This window comes from Taurulus bubalis (assembly GCF_910589615.1).
Source record: "Taurulus bubalis genome assembly, chromosome: 5".
Taxonomy (NCBI): Eukaryota; Metazoa; Chordata; class Actinopteri; order Perciformes; family Cottidae; genus Taurulus; species Taurulus bubalis.
In genome coordinates, this window is record NC_136593.1 from 13,925,632 (window position 1) to 13,945,669 (window position 20,038).

The following is a 20,038-nucleotide window of genomic DNA, read 5'->3' on the forward strand; positions in this document are numbered from 1 at the left end:
CAGCACAGACAACCTCAAGATACAGTTTGGCATGATCTTCTAAGAGAAGTCAGACAACTGTAAAAACCTGCAGACAAGTGTTCAAAGCTGAAATTCAATGAATGTATAATATGCCTTTCTTACATACAGAGTATATGAATTTCTTTCTATATATCAAACTGCTAAAAAGTTTTTCGTATGAGTCATTTGGTTGTTAATTAAGCATGTCAGACTCCACTGTCAAAACAAGCCAGAATATACTATATAAAGGGATAATATAGTTACACTTTTTGTACACAAAGGTTTTCTAGTAATTCAATGTCAAAACAGAATACAGCTGGTTTATAAACTGTTCACAAAGTTTCCTCTAAGCAACAGACCAATTAAATAATCACAAGAGTATATATTTAAGAACACATTTAACCTCTCAATGCAATTGTGGTCACAAACTGAGGACAGTATCTGATTGAAGTTGCAGGCCTGCTACAATCTATAAATCCTTCTTACGTCAGTGTTCACTTCGCAGTCCATCTCACAGCTTCTGGATGGTCCACACTGTTTCAACAAAACGTGTAATGAGACAACAATGGCACTTTATTTGCAGTAAATGCAGTCTAATTCTGTAATTAGTGATGAATAATTAGTGGCCCAGCGCTGTACCTTGTGTGAGCCCTGTCGACTGTCTGACACATTGCTGGCCAGAATCTTAAACTTGTCCACCCACGCCTCCAAGTCCAGCTTCACCCCGACCACTGAGTGACAGCATCCACAGGATCAGCACAAGTGAGCAAGAAGAGAGCAAGAAGCCGTGTTTTGGTGAGAAGAGTACAACACAGAGGTAGCTGAAACATCTGAAGACATATTTTAGATAAAAGAACTTTCCTAGGAATCTCACATGACACAGGATAATAGCACATTAAGTCTCACACGTAACAGTATTTCTCTTACCTGAAGGTTTGAGCAGTTTGCCTCCTAAATTAACCTCCACGGCCGAACTAACTAGAATTCCAATGGTGCCATTTTCTGCACTTACAGGGTCATCCGATGCTGTTCACAAACAAAAGGATTTAGTAATATAGTGAATTTGTTTGCAAACAGTTTAGTTACACATTCAGCAATTATGGAGCAATATCATTCATGTATTGTCATGTTATTCAATCTCTTTCAGCTTTGGTCTCCACCAACTCCAGAGCAGAAACCACTAAGTTCTCCACTATGTTCACCAGTTATTGACCTTGCCAGTTTGTTGATTGGTGCTGAACAGTGTACGGTGTTTTTTTCGAGCTGCTTCCTTTGACCGAAAACGATACTATAATGAACCAAAATAGCAAAGCCGCAGGGCCATAAAACCCAAACAATGAGCTGTATTATCCTATAAAGCTCTGCAGTGATAAAGGAATCTGCACCGGTGGATCCTAATTATCTGTGGGTTCATCACTTTGAGTGACCCCTTACACATATACATCATAGTCATTTAAACAACTGCTATCTTAAACATCTTGATTGTAGCCACATTAAGATGTGTTTGCACAGTTACTCACTGGATCTGGATGGAGCTCTGAACATGTAGCCTTTGTTGTCGAGGCTCCTTCTATAATAATTAGAATTGAAGGGTTCGGGATCTTCATCCCATAACTCAGCAGCTCTGTACAAACACAACACAAAGCATTACAAAAGTTGTTTTACAAACAGGTTATAGAGGTCATATTTGTGAGATTACTAAATATTTATCTGCTTTAGTAAGTGCATTAGTCTTACTCACATGTTGGGGAAAACACGTGTTATTCCTCCATCAGTGGACGCAAATACAGCCAGGAAGCCGTACCTGTAACAATTACTTTTTAATCAGCCAGCTCTGTTTGCTACAGCTATAATACCATCAAAGGAGATTGCTGTTAATTTGCACAATGTTGTTTTGGGGTTTTTACAACGGTAGATGGTGCGTGAGAAGCAACAACAACAAGTTGACTCACGAATTCAGGTCCTTGTTCTTCCAAACACGAGAGGCCAGCTGCCCGATAATCCGAGAATCCAAAATCAGGTTGTGGATGAGGCCTTGGTCACCTGAAACAAAAAAGACATATATAAGTGTATTATATATGTTATATCATTACATTTATTATTATATTATCTCATCTGGGCATCTGCAGCGGTAGCAAATATTGCTAACTACGTAATGTTGTTAACACACTCACACTCATCAGATTCTGGAGAAATGTCCAGCATGAGCGAGAGGAAGTTCTGCAAAAACTGGGTGTTGTTGTCAGAAAGGTGCAGACGTTTGCAGTATTCCCTGTAGAAAGAGAGGACATAAATACTCAAAACATTCCCTTCCCTACAGATTGATAAATATAAAGAGAGATGGTAGTCACCTGGGAGCCAGAAACACGTGTCCTGAGGATTCAAAGGAGCTGGGCAGGAGCGACTGCATATCTGTAACAAAGACAGAGTGTGATGTTAGTTTTCATCTCCTCTTTGTGTTACAGCTTATAAAACAGAATCTTGACAGCTCTGCCTCTCTACTCACACTGGAGCTGCAGCATCACATCACTCAGGTCGGCCTGGATAAAGTATTCATTGTAGGGGGGTAATACCAGACCAAGACTGCAGGTGGCGGCATCCCAACGAGGAGACACAAGAATGAGTGCAGTCCTCATCAGGCCACAGCTGGTTGGTTATTATTTGTAATTCATTATATTGTAACTGCTCACCTGTAATCTGTGCCGTTGATAGGAGTCCAGGTGTAACTCCTGTACACATCGTCAATGTATTTCTACAGTAAAGGAGACATTTGAGGACGCTCCAGTCAACCAAAGTAAACAGTTTTTTTTTACTGTGTTTTGAGGATTGTTTTGAGAATTTTAAGGCTGGATCAAAACTACAATTCAACACACACTTGCAACACGTTATCACTCTTTTAATCTAAATTTAACAACCTTAAGTCATGAATGTTACAATGTACTTATAGCAATATTTTGTGTAAACACAAAAGAAAAGAGGTTTTAATGTTAAACTATAATCGGTAGAAAAGTACCACTTCTAAATGGTGTTTTTTCAACAGATGATGGGTTTTCAGATTAACTTTTCAAATATGATAAGAAATGTACTCATATTCAATGTATATGGTCAAACAATCTTATAAGGAAATAATTGATATTTAAACTACTTATTTGGAAATAAATACATAATGAAAGTTGAAAATAATGACTTTAAATGTCTATTCAATGAATTGCAGATGCGCTTTATCTTTAAACTCATCTACAGTATGCTGCTCATTACTGTCATAGTCTAATAAATAAGGGCACAGCAAGTTTAACAGCAGTGGTAGAGTATGTGTGTCATCATGTCTATAATATGAACAATGTATTGTACAAATAAGGAACAGGTTGTCAAAGACATAGGTCAAGATGTTGTTCAAACATATTCATCACACTGAACTCTACATGACGGCTACATTCAAACTAAAAGGTGAAATTTGTGAAGCTATAGAAAGGGAATTTACTTGCCTCTTCAATTGACTTGACTAGAGTTTTGACCTGCATTTCACCTGGTCTTCCATCAATCATTTGTCGTCGGATCTAGAAAATTAAAATACCAAGCATTTCCTATTTAATCATACACATGTAAAACATTTAACGTGGGGCCTTCAGTTAATTGATTGGCAAATCATCTGGAGGCAGATAATGTTGTTCACTGGCCCAGTAAGAACGTTGAACAACAAGGAACAGAAAATGCCTGAAACCAGAAAGATTTTAGTTCCCCTTTCCACTTAGTGCTCACCTCCTCTTTATTGCTGTCCTCCACCTCTGCATCCAGGAAGTCCAGTGTCACAGGCTCAGGGAGGTTCACCGGCTGAGAGGAGTCATAAAAAACTAATTTACAATAACATCAAACGTAGAACAGGTAATCATAATTAGAATAATAATTATCTAAACTATGTATAAACAATTCTAAATTGAAACCCCAAGGGACCTGTATGGCCCATACCTCCTCCTTCCTGCAACCCACAGTAGTTTTTTTTTAATCAATAATGTTTAATATACACCACCTTTGGCTGAAGGTTAGGGTGAAGGAGAAGATATCCATTTGGATCAATGGCAAATATGTATCCATTGGCTCCAAGCTGTTCACAAAATATTAAAAGCAAGGATTAGCAGTGATGTGTCAGTCGGTACAAATTATGAAAAATGTGGCTAATAATAGTGCTAATGAGATGTACATACATTGTACCGTGGTGTTAGGCGCTTTATCTCATCAAGATGCACGTCGACCCCCATGACACCTAATATCAGCTGATTCTGGTCAGATAAAACACATACAGCTGGTTTTCGGATTTATTTGACATTTTGGGAAATATGCTTTTTTTCTTTTTTTGCTGAAAATTGGATGAGACTATTGATCTCACTCTCTGTCTGGTAAATATGTAGCTGTGGCCAGAAGGATCTTAGCTCAGAAGTCACTTTGCCTGGCCAAAAAATTGTCCAGGCACATATCCAGACACAAAACAAAACTTGTAGATTTTATAATTCAGTTTTTGTATGGGCTACCCAAAAAAAGATATGAAATGGTAATTTGTCAACTTTAGAGGAGCTGGTAGGTGAATTGTGTTACCATAGGACAGAGCCAGGCTAGCTGTCTCTCCTTGTTTCCAGTATTTATGCTAAGTCACAGTAGCTTAATATTACCGTACAGTCATGAGAGTGACATCAATCTACTCATCTCACTTTTGGTAACAAAAGCAAATAAGAGTATTTAAAGGTAGTCATTTAGTATTCTAAGATATATATATATATATATATATATATATATATATATATATATATATATATATATATATACAGAGCTATGTTCTGCCTTTGAAATAATGAAAAGAGAAAGTGACCATCACCTGTTACATAAAAAACATTCAACCTTTCATATAATTACACATTTTGTTACCTGTGAATTTCCATCCATGGTGAGATTAAATACGGGCATAGTCCCAGTTACTACCATGCCAAGGCCCTACAGAGTCCCAAAACATATCAATTATTCAGCATGTATGTTTGGTGCATCTACTATATTTAATCACAGACAGTCAACGCGGTCATGCAGTCTCACCAAAGCATCCTGGTACACATTCGTCCACTGAACCTGCTTGGCATCGCTGCCAGCCAGCACCATGGGGCGCCCCAGCACGTCGAGGTACTCCTGACCAAACAAAAGAGATACGTGACTGACTGCAGCTTCAAAACAACCTACAACATCAGGCCACAGGGAGAATGGGTGTGCACACTAATGGAAGTAGATGTTTCTACAGAGCGCGCGAGCGCCACAAGGAGATTTTGAAACAGTGAACGGGAATCAGCTGTGTCAAAGGCACCAGACAAACCCACCTGGGTGTTAATCCTTATCGCACAGATGGACCGGATCTCAAAATAGTAACCTGGCAAGCAACAGAGAAAAAAGACAAACAGAGAGAGAAAGATGGGGAGAGAGAGAGAGAGGAAGAGCATGTGTGAGCGATGCTATCAGGAAAAAAACAACACACGAGTGGTGCTCATGAATATTTCAGATTTTACTTGATGTTAATAGACAATCAGTCACTTAACTTTCACAGATCGAGAGAGAGAGAGAGAGACAGAGGAATACCACTGAGCTGTAAACTGATGTATCTACACAGTTAAGTGAAGACCTTTGGATCAGTTAACAGTCCGAACTAAAAGCTCCTGCTGAACCTGAAACCTAATTTCTTATCAGAATCTTAATTATTTGTTTCCCATCATGTTTCATTGCAATATGGCTGTAACTACTGATTATATTCATTATCAATTTATCTGTTGATTAGTTTCTCAACTACTCTATTACTTAATATGATATGATATATATGATATATATATATATATATATATATATATATATATATATATATATATATATATATATATACGTATATATATACGTATATATATATATATATATATACGTATATATATATATATACATATATATACGTATATATGTATATATATATACGTATATATATGTATATCTTAAACCCTGGGACCATGGGATTAATCAAAGTTGATCTTATCTTCTCTAATCGACTAATAGTTTTAGCTCTACAATGTAATCCAATGACATATCAATATGTACACTAGAATTTAAGGAATAGTATCATAAAGTGCTAACATAAATCATCTTCTGCTATGAAGTTCAATAACTGGAGGTACTGATCTGTGACAACCTTATGTTGCCTGATTATTTAAAAAACACATTTCAACTGGACATGATCAGATGGCCATTTAGTTTTACTCAGACACAACTTGTTCAGTGTTTGAATTGTTTAAAAAAATAATAATAATAATACACCAAACTCCTACTGGGTGCCATTAAGTCATCGTCCCTGCACGAGCAAAAAGCATCCTCGCGAACATGAATTCTCCAAGGGAGAACGAGTGACCTCTGCGTGAGCAAAGCAAGCCTTGCGAGAGCCAACTCTGGTCTGCTCACAGCTGTGACAGGCAGCCCCATTAGTAAGGTCAGTGCACTGTACTGTACATTAAGCAGTGGGATTTATGTATGTGTTCCTCAGCGTCAGCATTGATTATTAAATATACAGCAGACAACTTTTTTAAGTATGCACAATGTGGGGCTATTGTAGAAATTAATGTAGACAGTATCTGCTCAGCTAATCTTATTTTGATGCTTTACACATGGCAGGAGGGCTCTGCCATTAGTGACTCTACTTCTTCCCCGCAGTCTTTGCGTTTTCTCGCCTCACAGGTTTCCATGGATCGAAGGCCTCCTGCCATGGTCCTGCTGACGCCCACCCTTCTCTATTTCCTTCTGTATGAATTCATGCACCATTAATGCACATTACTAACTTTGCTCCTCCTTCGGAGTCTTTGCTTTCTCGCCTCACAGGTTTCTCGCCTCACAGGTTTTCATGGATCGTGGTTTTATTTGGACCCTGGTCCTTCCCGACACCTCCTGCTATTAGCATTATTATTATTATTAGTTGCATTGCAATTAGTATTGCCAATATCATTAATGATTTTATTATAATTATTATTCTGCTATATTCACTGTTGCTGCTATTTGGTAGTTGTAACCTTTTCATCATGCCTATAATCTCACTATATGAATAATTTCTGTCATGTGCATTGCATGTGTTGTAACTCTGTTATGTTGTTCCTTCTGCACACATGACCTCTTTTGTACTTCTGTCCATCCTGATAGAGGATCCTCCTCTGTTGCTCTACCGAAGGTTTCTTCCCTTTTTCTCCCAGTTATATTAAAGGTTTTTTTGGGGGAGTTTTTCCTGAACCGATGTGAGGTCCCGGGACAGAGAATGTTGTGTGTGTACAGATTGTAAAGCCTCCTGAGGTTAATTTGTAATTTGTGATTTTGGGCTATACAAAATAAAATAAATCAAATTGAATTGAATTATGAACAAATATTTTAAAGTCCAACCTATAACAATGACAGGGCAAAAAGTAACTACAGAGCAGTTCTTTATCTTAATTTATGAAAATATTCTATAGTATAATTTTTTCATAACATGTTGCATTTTAATTTGTATTGTGTAATTTCAGAGAAGTTGAAGTAGTTAAATAGCTAAAAGTAATGAATGTACAGGTGAAATCATTGAAGGGCTGTGGGAGTATTTCAGACAAAAAAGACTGGGACCCACTGTGATATTGGGAGTAAAATAAAATCAATGAATCAAACAGAAAGTTCGGCTCACCTTTATTGGTGCATGCGATCCATTGTAAAGGTGTAACATCATAGTTGTGTTGACCCACAGAAAATGTGAAAACTCGAACCTTCGGAGGAACAAATGGAGAAAGATATAAAAGCTTTTAGAGGGTGGTCAAGACGCCACAGTGCAAACATGCTGGATGCAAGTAAAAGGTGTCTCTTATGGTCAGAAGAAACCAACCGTTTTGTTGGGCCAGTTGTATTGCATGAAGACATCCTGAGCTCTGTCCTCTCCTCCATCAGTAAACAGCATGATGATTTTATTGCAGTTGGCCCGAGGAACATTTGTCTTCTGAAAAATACATTTAAAAGGGAGATGAATGAGAGAGAACAGTAGTAAAACTGTGTGCAGATGTTACTATTGACATAATCTCAGGTCCATGTACATTATTTGTGTGACTCACATTTAACAGCTGGTTGAAGGCAAAATGAAAACCAGACTTGTAGTCAGTGGTGCCTTTAGCCTGCATCTGCAGCACTGCATCCTTGAAGATCTTTTTGTTGCGCACGTTAGCCTGGACGAGATGTTTGAAGCAGGGAACCACGGCCTCGGCCTTCTCGTTGAACTGAAGCACAATGACAGACACAGTTTGGGCTTCAATATGTAAAAACTGAGGTTAAGGAAACAAGTGAACAAAGATAGAGACATTTGAAATAATAGAATGAGTGAGGACGAGCAGATACTAACCCTGGCCACGTTGACATAGTCATCATCAGACAAAGTGTCCAGCATTTCCGTCACCGACGCTTTGATGAGCTTCAGGGTGAGGCCACTGACACTGCCGCTCCTGAGGAACAACACAAGTATCATCCCAATCACTTGCTCAAATACTAAAACAAATAACACCAACAAAAAGGTAATTTTACTTGGAGGTCTGCAAATTTATACAGCAGTCCGTTTCAGAGAAGTATTTACTAAAAGGGAATGTGTCCAGTATGAGTCCAGATGCAGTTGATTTGAGTAAAGTGCTGCTAATTTGGACCTAATCTTGAGGATCTTGAAGACACATTTTGTGCAAATTAGTTGTACACTTGTGTCCCCACAACAATGGAGGATATGTGAGGAAATAATAGCTCAACAAAAAGAGCAGGGGTTGAATTGTAAAATCATCTAATTTTTACCGAAACAAATGATAATATGGAAGATGTTTTGGTAAACGTTTAACTTGAATAACAATGCACACTCACTGCTTTTGAGCGCCCGACTGAAGTCTTCAGCAGTGCTGACAACTTTACACGTGTTTCCTCCAGATGTTCAATCACAAAAATTATTTCCCCTGCCGCGGTGATTTATCAGCATTGATAAATGTTTTTCTGCGGCTATTTGTTTATAATTCCTTCTCCCGTGTTTTGCAGTCCACAGAGGAACACACTAATGTAGTTTGCTAATGAACTGTTTGTTTTTCACAAACACAATTTGAAATGGGCTTGCATTAAGGTTGTTTTTGCTGTTAAAATTACAAGCACAAACAACCTTAACGCAACTAAAATGAAAATACGGACATACACTCAATAATGTCTCTAAATGCTGTCTGAATGAATAAATATAGAGCAAATGATTTTCAGCTTTGGAGGCCTATAGTTTATTCAGCAGCATTTCTTCCCTATGGGTGAAAAATAATTCCATTCCATTGTTCATTGCTAATTGTTTTCTATGTGTACCTGAATACACTGCTGCCTCTACCACTATCTTGTTGTACATGTTGATGAACCATGTTGATGAAAGGTCACTCATGAGGGCTACTCTCCTATTTTCTTTATTTAACTTAATAATAGCATTAACACTTCCAATAAACAGTACATTACCATCACAATAAATAGCAACCAAGGGGACAACACAGTGACAACAACAACAGGCTACTGTACTCAACCATGACCATGAGTATGACGACACTCAGCAAAACACACTCTACTGTCTGCGCTACCATAGAAACAGGAAGCAGAACTCGATCTCATCAGGTTCATGCTGAAATCCATAGTTAGACATTTAAGAAAATACGCTTGTTTAGTTTCTGGCAGAGAGTTACATGCATGGATTAATAGTACGTTTGTGTCTGTCTGTTAAATGATCTGTCTTTTGGTAACAAAACCTACCTATCAGCACCTTTGAAGCTCACTCATTAACATATTATATCACATTACTTTAATCCAGTTAGAGACTGTTACAAAAGAACATCATCTACAAACCATTTAGATCTGATTATTGTGTCTGAATTATCTCTAATTTTGACCTTTGTTACACATGATCAGCAATATGAGCTGCACGCTCAGCTGATTTTGGTGCAGTCAGTGACAGGTGCATATTTTTTCCACTACAATTCTACTTTAGGCTGGCTTGTTTCTCTAATTTGCTGGCCTATAGGGCCAGAAGCATGAAGAAGTTGCTCACTTGTGTGAAATAACAGCATAGATGGTCTCTTTCACTTGTGAGTGAGACAGAAGTGCAAGCAAGGCTGAGGAAAACTTCACAAATGGATTTCAACACCAGTTCATTATTTAATTAAAGCTGGAAAAGAAAGCGACCTACGTTACATTCACATGTTAGACAATTACTAAACCCAAGAAGATTTATGAACACTATTTATTACTTACACATCAACAAGAATGACCATATCTTTTGGAGATGAGGCTCCCTGTATGTACCTGTGACAAAGAAAAAGAGAGGACGCAGTATGTCAACCCTTTAAATCTACTGCACCTGTGATAGGCGGACATGAAAATATGTTTTAGGCAGCATACTGTACCAAGGTCTCCTTCTGACGTCATATAAATCTATTTTATCAGGAGCTTTCCAAGGTGTAGCTGAAAGAAAAGAAAAGACCTTGTCCCTGATACTTTTTACCGGGTATGTACATTTGAGTTAACCCTTGTTCCATCCATTTGAAATGTCCCTTCAGCATTCATATTCAACATCAGGTTCAGAATCACAGGGATGGTTGTTAAAGGTTACCTGGGTAGTAGCGAGTGACACCAGTCGCACTCCCGAACGCTTGCCACAGCAGCGAAGGATCCTCCTGACTGTTCTCCATGAAGACTTTCTCCAGCGCCTGCGTCCAGTTCAACTCATTCAGAATGACTGGAGCTGAAAAAGAGTTGAAACTTCAGAGATATACTCCTTAAAATATGTAAAATAAATCAAATTAAATCACCTGCATATGAGATATTTCCGAGTAATACATAATACAATCAGAACTTCACTTGCCTCCTTTATAAATATCTGTGGGGATCTGAACAGCTGTGTAGGAATAGTTGACATTATTTTTGAAGTTTGGATCATAAACAAACTCCAGCTTGATGTGTGAAGGATTTTCCACCTCTCCTTCTCCATCCATGGAGTACTGTGACAACACGAGAAAGCACGCATGTCACATTAACCATCATCTTTTCATCAGCACTATTACAATGACTGAAGACACAACACATTCATCAATCACTTTTTCTGTTTAATGGCTTCAATAGATATAAACAAAGCAGACCAATCTGTTTATAGGTCTCTTACTCACATAGTCCAGCTCTGCCTTGGAGTCATAATAAGCCATGTCCAGCTCCTAGGAGAAAACAGATACAGACATGAGGTTGCTGCAATGTTGACAGCTGTGGAACAGCATGAGGAGTCGTGGTTATTCAATATGGTGCACACAGGTCAGGTCAACCTCTAACACATGCAGGCTACTTAATTAGGAATGCAACCAAAGTGTTGCTGTTTTGATTAATCATAATCAATCTTCAATGACGATAATAATAAGAATAATAAAAAAAAAATATATATATATATATATATATATATATATATATATATATATAGAATAATCTTATAAACTGCATTTTTGTTCAAATATGGACGTAATGCATGTTCTCTTTCAGGATAACCTGAGCTGTTTACAAAAACATTATTATTATTGTGAATAGTTTGAGCCAAAATGTATGATGAATTAAAGGAATGTAGAATATTTGTCTAGAAAAACCTAGTTACAAAATGCATATAATCAAAATTATAAAGGTGTCAAATGTGGTGTATCATTACAGAGTAGTTACACAACTAATCAGCAAAAAAAATGTTTGGGACCGGCAGAGACTATGGGCTTAGACCAGCCTCATAACCTATACGTATACAAAACATGCAGTAGGCTACTATTTCATTTTAATGAATTACTCTATCACTCCATCTGTAACACAGCAACACTTACAACAAATGTGCATCAAAAGTTACCTCATCCCAAAGTTATACCTCAAAGTTGCTCGTTTAAAAATGGATAGTTTACAAGGACATGAAAGAGAGAAAAGTCTAAAATCCTTGCATTTGTAAAGCTGTAACCACCAAATGTTTGCTCTTGTTTTCTGATCATTACTCTCACATTTGAATCAGTAGACAGGCTGCAGGGCTTGGATAGAGCATCGCCATCTGTTAGTCTTACTTTCTGAAGAGACCGGACATACTTCAGAATAAGCGTGACATCCACTCAGAGGCTTAGCTTTGATTAAGATTATCAAATCTTATTTCCAAAGAGCGCCTTAGCCTATATCACATTTCACATAATATGACATGTCTTTATTACGGCTATTTGTCTTTTTGCGGTGATTAATACGGATCCCCCGTACTCAGAGGACGACAGCTCTGAAAACATCAAGACATTACTAGCCAGTGTTTTTGATCAAGAAATATTTAGGGGCGGGAATCTTGACAATCTTACGATGCTCGAATCAAAATAATTTTTGATTCAATAAAAAGGGAGGTATTATAATTTGGCTCTTACTCCTGGGAGCAGATGTTACTGTAGTTTTTTTTAAGCTTAGTTTGTCACATTTGGACTTGCACATCTATGTAAAATAAGTTGTTTATGTGTACATTACAATGCATGAAATATGATAATTAATAAGGGATATTATTATGAGGGATTTGTAATTGTATGCATATGAAGGTCACTTTATTACTGTGTAATGATGTCCATGTGTACATTGCAATGCTTAAGATAGATTATTGTTTATCAGGTCACAGAGTCACTAGTTTGCTGAGGATCACATGGTCTCTGTACTGGAGAGTGCAGAGGTCATTTACACACAGACAGTGGTTGAGGGTTTTACAAAGGAGCATTTGGTCTTAAGGAACAAAGAGAATGGACCACCTGTGGTTCGTCCTGTGGTTTATGACACGAGATAAGGAACTGGTGGGGGATTCGAGTTGCATGTCAGCCAGCCGAGATGAAAGGTTTCTGGGGAAGGATGACTGTGAGCTGTAGTAAGATTCTCATTAGTTGTAACATATAGAACTGAATAACAATTCCTTCTAGGTCAAATATTTTGTTAGTAAACACAGGAGGGCGGAGTGAGGACTTCAGGTACCGGAAAACATAAATGTTATGGAGCCATTTTCAAAACCTGCGCCAAAGAGAGACTCCGCCCCTGTGGGACTTTTAGCCAATCGCATGCCGTCGATTTGAACCAATGAGGCGAATGAGCTGGGATGTTAAAACCAGATTGAAGATTCCTGTTCGAGGTCTTTGAGCTGAAGCGAGACAGGAACGGTCTGTGGAGCGGAAGCTCGGAGACCCTCAGCTGAGTATATGTACACTGTATCACCATTTGAACTGTAATTAAACCGTTAATTATAACTCTTTAATTTTCCTGTATTTCTTCTCTGCCATGAGCACACAAGGTTCTACGAATACTTTTCATTACCTTTGGATGAATACAAGGTAGCGGTTTTCCCTGTTTCCAGTCTTTATGCTAAGCTAAATTAACCAGTTGCTGTAGCTTCATATTTCGCGGGTCAACACAAAAGATGTATTGATCTTCTTCTTCAGCCAGAAAAACTTTTAGAAAATACATGCTTAGGAAAATGACAACGTTTAAAAGTCTATACCATTTTCAATGATTGGGCTCAAACATGCAAAACCACCAGTGTCTTTTAAAATGGCGGAGGGATTCAGCGCCTCAGGGAGGTACGTGAGAGGCCATGTGAGATCATGAGGTTTAACCCCACCTCATTTTGTTAGGCAAATGAAGTCGGCCGAGTGGTAACGTGGAATGCCAATGTGTGGAGGACTCAACGGAACCACACAGCTGAGTGCACTCGGTCATCTGTTTCACCCAGCTGAGCGCTGAGGGATCGGAAATGTTCTGCCTCTCTCAGGTTGTCCCATTTAGACTTACAGTGCTTGAAGACATCAGACCCATCTGGTTTGAATTTACATCAGTGGTTAAATTTGACTGCGTAATGTTTCCACTATATTAGAAAATGAGGATAAAAAAATCCCCCAAACATAACAGACAAATTAAAGTTTGGGGAGTTTGAATACATGAGAAAAGTAAAGGGGTGTTAATAATACTGGTCAGAAACAGTGTTGTCTTTATATCAAAGGCTTGCAGTAATACTGACTACAGTCCATGTAATATTAACTGTGATCAGAATTTACGAATGCATTATTTTAACTTTAAATATCACGTTATTTAAGACTTTACCTTGATTCCATCCTGCCATAGATGCTCTCGCTGGAGCCGCTCTGCTTCACTGGCTAACCTCTACATGTTGGAAACAGAGAAACATTAGAGGAGCAAGTACCATGCCATGACTGGACAATGTAGTTCTGAGAGTGATCACTTTATTTGCAAAAAAAAAGTAGAGTTAAAAACACAAGAAGAAATAAGTAGCAGATAAAAAAATCAACTGTCAGTTGTATCAATAAAGTATTTAATACTTGTCAGAAATAATATACTTACATCGAGCGCTTTGCGCTTCTTAGCCAGGAGTTTCTCTATATCTGAGGCCACCTTCTCCACAATCTTCCGAGGCTGATTCTTCACCAGACTAAACCGTCGTCTTTCTTCATTGTATATCTGTAAATTTTTCATGGAAAAAGTTAAAAACATAAGAACAATACTCCTTTGATTAATTATTTTTCTGCTGACCTACTATCTTGCTGTTGACAATTTGTAACCTTTGACATATTGTCTAAGATGATTTTACATAATGTATCATTATCTTATACTTAATTCAATACCCATTGCACTGTTGTTGTCGTTGATTGTTGTTTGTCTCGTCTAATGTATGCACCTTCCGCCTAGAAAAATTCCTCGTTTGTGTAAACATTCCTGACAAATAAATGGTTTCTGATTCTGATTCTGATGCAGTTGATTGTTATGGGCAGTATCTGTGTGATCTTTTTTGAAAATAATGATTTACAAGTCTGTTTGAAGTTTAAAGCTCAAGATCTCAGAACAATCCTGAAAATAATAATAAAAATCCCAAAACTCATGAATTTGCAAAAGCAAATCCTTCTTATATTTGAATACTGAGGACACGGGGGAACATTCACTTGTTGTGTTTGTGTGTTCACTCCAAATCTAAATATGGATCCTTTCATGTGATCTATTCACACACAATGTCTGTTGTCTCTGAACCAAGTTTTCACAGAAGAATCACATTACTGGAATTCCATACCAAAATGACAGACTATTAGTTAATCAGCTTTGTTTCCATAGCCAATAATGTCTTCCAGTGAAGTTGAAGATGGAGGTTTATTTCACGTTCTCAATTCACCTCAAAGATGACACATATTGCTGAAATAAACGGAAGAAAAGAAAAACTCTTTGCCTTTTTCATTACGTTCAGACTTGAGTCTCAAGCTTAAAGATTAACCCAGATTCTGCTCTTAATGCCCTTCCCCTGAGGAACTTAAGTTAAATTAGACCACACATCATAGTTATCTTCTGAAATGTGGCCTTTCAACATGCTCACAAAATATTCCTTATAATTTCTTAGAATTGTATGGGTCATCAGGAGACATCTGGGAATGACACTGAGCAGCAAATGTCTGAGTGACTTTTTTGTTTCAAACTAATTTCTAATACTTCCTAGAGAATGTTTGGTGCCTTTTGGCATGAAATACTGCCTGAACACATGAACACATCTATTCTTAAACAGGAGCACAAAGAGGAACTTTCATAGCTTTAGTTGGCAGTTGCCCACATCCAGATCTCTCCAAAAACAAATAACACCTTTTATTATATGCTTGGTTTTGCCAGCAATATCTAATTGTACAAACATTGTCTTCAGCTGCATATTGTTAGATATAAGAACCATGATGATTGGGAGTTCAAGAGGTGTATCAAGAACAGATGTGCAGCAGACAAAACACCAACAAGTTCTTGCTATAAGCTTGCTTTCTGGTGGGTTTAAGGCCATAAGACTCTACCTCAAGAGCAAATACATCAGAGAGAAGATGGAGACAATGACCTGGATGAATATATTTAGCAAGCCTGCATGCTGTATAACACTGTCTCTATAAATGGACTTCACCAGATCCACTTTAAGACATCAGTCAAGTTGTGTACTGACCAGATGCTTTATTGGCTCAAGCCGAACAGATGGGAACATGCAGTAATGAACAGGGTGTTTCTGTGAACTGCTGTCTGATCGTACAGCATGTTAGCAGTGTCATTGTGAACGTATTAGCATGCTGTCATTAACATTGAGCTTTAAGCACTTCTTTCCCTAAGAAGAAGGCCAGTAAGGGTGTAGACCTTATTTTGACAAATAGTAAAGCAAATAGTTTTTATTTAGTATCACTGATTTTCCTAAACCTCGAGATAATCATGTTAGCTTTATTTAAAATGCAAAAATTGGTGGGGTTTCATTGAAAAGCATCACCATCAAAAACTGTCCCGCTAAACTGTAGTCAAGCAGTCTGAGTGGTACCACGGAGGCCAACAGAAGTATCTGCAAATGTAAAATTGCAGATTTGCATTGGTTGAGAAATAGAAAATTGTGTTTCATTAAAGTTACAAGCTTTTCCTCGAGAAGACAAGATACACTCAGCTTTCCGGGCAGAGAGAAACAATTTCTTTAACAGATCCAGAGTGTTTCAGGAACATAGAGGGATTAATGAGGGCTGAATGAACAAGTAAGTCTCACATCAAGGCATTACTGCAGGCTGCCAGCTGACCATCTGCTCTGCTGTGACACAAACAGAGAGGACACGTGCCGCTGGCCTCTGCTGAGGGAACGCCCCCACACATCTTCACAGAGCAGGAGTCTCTTGCCCCCTACTGATGACCTTTGGTCAGTTTGTTTGGCATTTGCCTTCTTAGGGACAGCCACTTGTTCACAGCCCCGTTACATGATTGAAGCAAAAATAATCTTGATAACTTATTGGACATAAGTAGATGTTGATATCTTCATGAATTCGAATATGAAATATATTCCCAACATTACTTTGTTTACTTGCACACAAGAAACCAGGAAATGTTACATTTACATGCAGGCAATAGTCTAAACCCCAGTTTGTATGCACTTATTTTCTACACAACAATGCCAAAACCATTAAGAGCGTATAGATAGACAAATAATCAACTCCCTTTCTCTAGAGAGAGAAATGTATCTTATCCCCTTAAAGGGCCAGTTCACTAAGATCACAACAACATTTATAAGCTCAGATATTGAGATATCCTACAAAAAAATGTGTTTTGTCTGCCAAGTGACTTCTAAAATCTATGCCGAATGCTTTAGAACTGTCAACACTGAGTCTCATTTACAGGGTATCCAAGTTTAGAATTCAGGTCACTGCAGAGCCAACTATCAGATTACCTTAACCTCTTAGTGTTCCTGTAAAATTTGATGAAAAACGCCTATCCAGGTATACCCAAAGTAAATTGGAAGCTGTACTTGAACTCTTTGGAGTAAATGCATGGTCTTGGTCTCTTTTGAAAGGTAACAATCTGAAGTATTTGATATATTATTACATATAATATTATATATACCCCAATAGTCAGAATCCCTTTAAGTGCTGCTGACACTGAGTTATATGAGTTTGAACACACTAAAGTATAAGGTTTTTATTTCCGCCTGAACATTTCTTTGCAAATAGATGCCTGTAGATGACTATGAATGTGACTTATGAACTGGAAAACACAATGGGACAATAGCCTGAAGCCTTTTCTAGTCTAAGTGAAAACATTATTATAATATCACAGAAAATGAATATTTTACACATGTTTTACTAAGGTTATGTCTAGGCGTTTTCCAATAAAGGCCATTTGGAGACTTCAGAGGACCCTAGGTACCCAGTCACATTTATGCTAAAAAGACTACTATTCTTGAACGCTTGAACGTACAGTCTTCATTTTAGGCTCTAATAAAAGGTGACACTGAGAGGTATCCTATCCCATATACATATTCACTATGGCTGACAGATTAATTGAAGCATAAACACATTAGTGTTTTTTCCCATAATTGAAACTAAATTGTTTGCATATAAGAGTCAAAACAAATGTTTTGGTGGAAAAGCAGTTTATATCTCCACTGTAGAAAAGACAGTTTGAACAAATGTTAAGTGTGGAATAAGCATCACAAATAAACATGAATACACATTAGAAAAACAAAGCAAACTATTTACATTTATATTAATAATAACACAGAAAACAATGTACATGTTGTGGTGGCAGGGGGGGTTATTATGCTCAGCTGCGGAGGGGGAGTGGAGGAGCGACCTTGGGTGTGCTTGTATCAGTATGTGTGCTTGTATCAGTGTGTGTGCTTGTATCAGTGTGTGTGCTTGTATCAGTGCTTTTTTCAGTGCTGGGAGGAATTTACATGTTATTAGCCATGTGCCATGCATTGTAGCAGTCCCTACCTGGGACCAGACACAAAGCCACATCACATGAGGAGCACTTTAGTGCTGTTTTCTTATGGCACTGCTTGCATTTCAGCCAACCAACAGTGCTGTGCCCACTGATGTACACCGGCTTGTGATGTCCCCCGCCTGGAGCCGGAGGTGGTACGGGTCTGGCTGTGGAGGGAGATCCCACCTCTGCCAGCTGCTCGGAGAGGGTCTCACGGAACGCCTTCTGGCTCATTGGAATGTCTCCTTTGCCTTTTGCCAGGTCTTTGTGCAGCAGGAAGGCATTCACAATGGCAATGTCCATGAAATGATAAAAAAAGGTTTTATACCATTTCATGGTCTTATGGAGGACTTTATAGTACCCGACCAGGGCGTCAGATAGGTCCACTCCAACCATGCACCTGGATGGACAGAAGTACACAACATTGAGAAAAATATACCAAAACATAAATTTATCAAACACACACATTATTACATTTTGAAAGGACATAAAACATAGTTGAATATATAGTACATACCGGTTGTACTGCCTTACCGCTGGTGGAACTGGGATGTCCCTCACTGCCCAGTGCCCATCTGCATCTTTGAGACGCCTTTGTATGGTGTTCTCCGCATGGGCTGTGTGGAGGGTTGAACACATGAAGACGTCCCTCGTGTCTCGCCACTGGACAAAGAGGAGGGAGTCCTTCCGGATCCAGCGTATGCTGCCACGGGCTGATTTCGAGAGGAGACTGTTCACTTTGGTTTTGGGGAATCCAATTCGGTTTGTGCGGATGGTTCCGCACGCCCAGATCCTCTTTTGAAGGAGGTCAGTGAAAAGGATTGGACTTGTGTAGAAATTGTCCACATATAGCTTGTAGCCAGTGCCCAGCAAACGTGTATCAATGAGTTCCATCACAGAATCGTAACTCAGTCCCTTGCCAGTCTTTCCCTGTAACTTGCCCTCATATATAAAAAAGTCCCACGTATAGCCATTCCTGGAGTCCGCCAGAACAAAAAATTTAAATCCCCAGCGATTAGGCTTGTTTTTCATGTATTGCTTGAGAGCAATGCGGGCTTTGGAGGCAACCATTCGCTCATCAATCGAAATCTCTTGGCTGGGGTGATAGTTCCTTTTACAGGCTTCCCTCATCTCCTCGTAGAGAGGTTTTATTTTGCCGAGTCGATCAAAGGCTGGTGTATATTTATAAACACATAAATCAAAACGTAATCTGTAAACTACAAGTACACTAAAGATCGGAACTAACAGGAAGTAATTTTATCTGTGACTTCCTGTGTTTACTTTTTCAGTTAGCTGAAAACTGTCAGACTTGGTCTCAGTTTTTTGTGAACGCCTCCTGCTGATGACGCAGCTCTCGTCTGGATTCCAGGCGAGAAGCAGCTCTAACGAACGAGCCTGTTGTCTCCTTCCAGAAACATTTCCTTTATGTCAAAATAATAATATATAAACTACAATATTTAATAATAAGACAATAATAAAATACTTACTTGTCGAGAATATAGTCTCCTCCAGCCAGAAACGGTTCCTCTGTCTCGGAGTCAAAAGACATTTCACTTTCTTCCTCGGATATTTCATCCCCAGATTTGTCGCAATCACGCCGGAGACACATTTCCATTGCCTCTTTTGTAGAATAATGACGTGATTTCCCCGACAGATTCGCCATTATCAGTGTTTGTATTGACGCTAAATGAAATGAATG

At 38.5% G+C, this 20,038-nt stretch overlaps 1 protein-coding gene across 1 annotated transcript in view; it reads right to left on the minus strand.

The window, feature by feature from the left end:
• The window catches only part of cacna2d2b (calcium channel, voltage-dependent, alpha 2/delta subunit 2b), a gene marked incomplete at both ends in the record, with an annotated part of 33,226 nt that overhangs the window by 3,188 nt on the left and 10,000 nt on the right, over positions 1–20,038 (minus strand). Inside the window, 28 exons of the mRNA XM_079217716.1 lie at positions 487–534; positions 640–731; positions 928–1,026; positions 1,521–1,624; positions 1,742–1,804; positions 1,953–2,043; positions 2,175–2,272; positions 2,352–2,412; positions 2,507–2,583; positions 2,691–2,752; positions 3,486–3,557; positions 3,760–3,831; positions 4,028–4,102; positions 4,203–4,277; positions 4,918–4,983; positions 5,080–5,169; positions 5,355–5,404; positions 7,709–7,787; positions 7,904–8,014; positions 8,127–8,288; positions 8,411–8,510; positions 10,315–10,365; positions 10,467–10,524; positions 10,673–10,804; positions 10,925–11,060; positions 11,226–11,270; positions 14,182–14,241; positions 14,440–14,556. Of these exons, the coding sequence (XP_079073842.1) occupies positions 487–534; positions 640–731; positions 928–1,026; positions 1,521–1,624; positions 1,742–1,804; positions 1,953–2,043; positions 2,175–2,272; positions 2,352–2,412; positions 2,507–2,583; positions 2,691–2,752; positions 3,486–3,557; positions 3,760–3,831; positions 4,028–4,102; positions 4,203–4,277; positions 4,918–4,983; positions 5,080–5,169; positions 5,355–5,404; positions 7,709–7,787; positions 7,904–8,014; positions 8,127–8,288; positions 8,411–8,510; positions 10,315–10,365; positions 10,467–10,524; positions 10,673–10,804; positions 10,925–11,060; positions 11,226–11,270; positions 14,182–14,241; positions 14,440–14,556 (2,346 nt within the window). The remainder of the gene's footprint in view (positions 1–486; positions 535–639; positions 732–927; positions 1,027–1,520; positions 1,625–1,741; positions 1,805–1,952; positions 2,044–2,174; positions 2,273–2,351; positions 2,413–2,506; positions 2,584–2,690; positions 2,753–3,485; positions 3,558–3,759; positions 3,832–4,027; positions 4,103–4,202; positions 4,278–4,917; positions 4,984–5,079; positions 5,170–5,354; positions 5,405–7,708; positions 7,788–7,903; positions 8,015–8,126; positions 8,289–8,410; positions 8,511–10,314; positions 10,366–10,466; positions 10,525–10,672; positions 10,805–10,924; positions 11,061–11,225; positions 11,271–14,181; positions 14,242–14,439; positions 14,557–20,038) is intronic.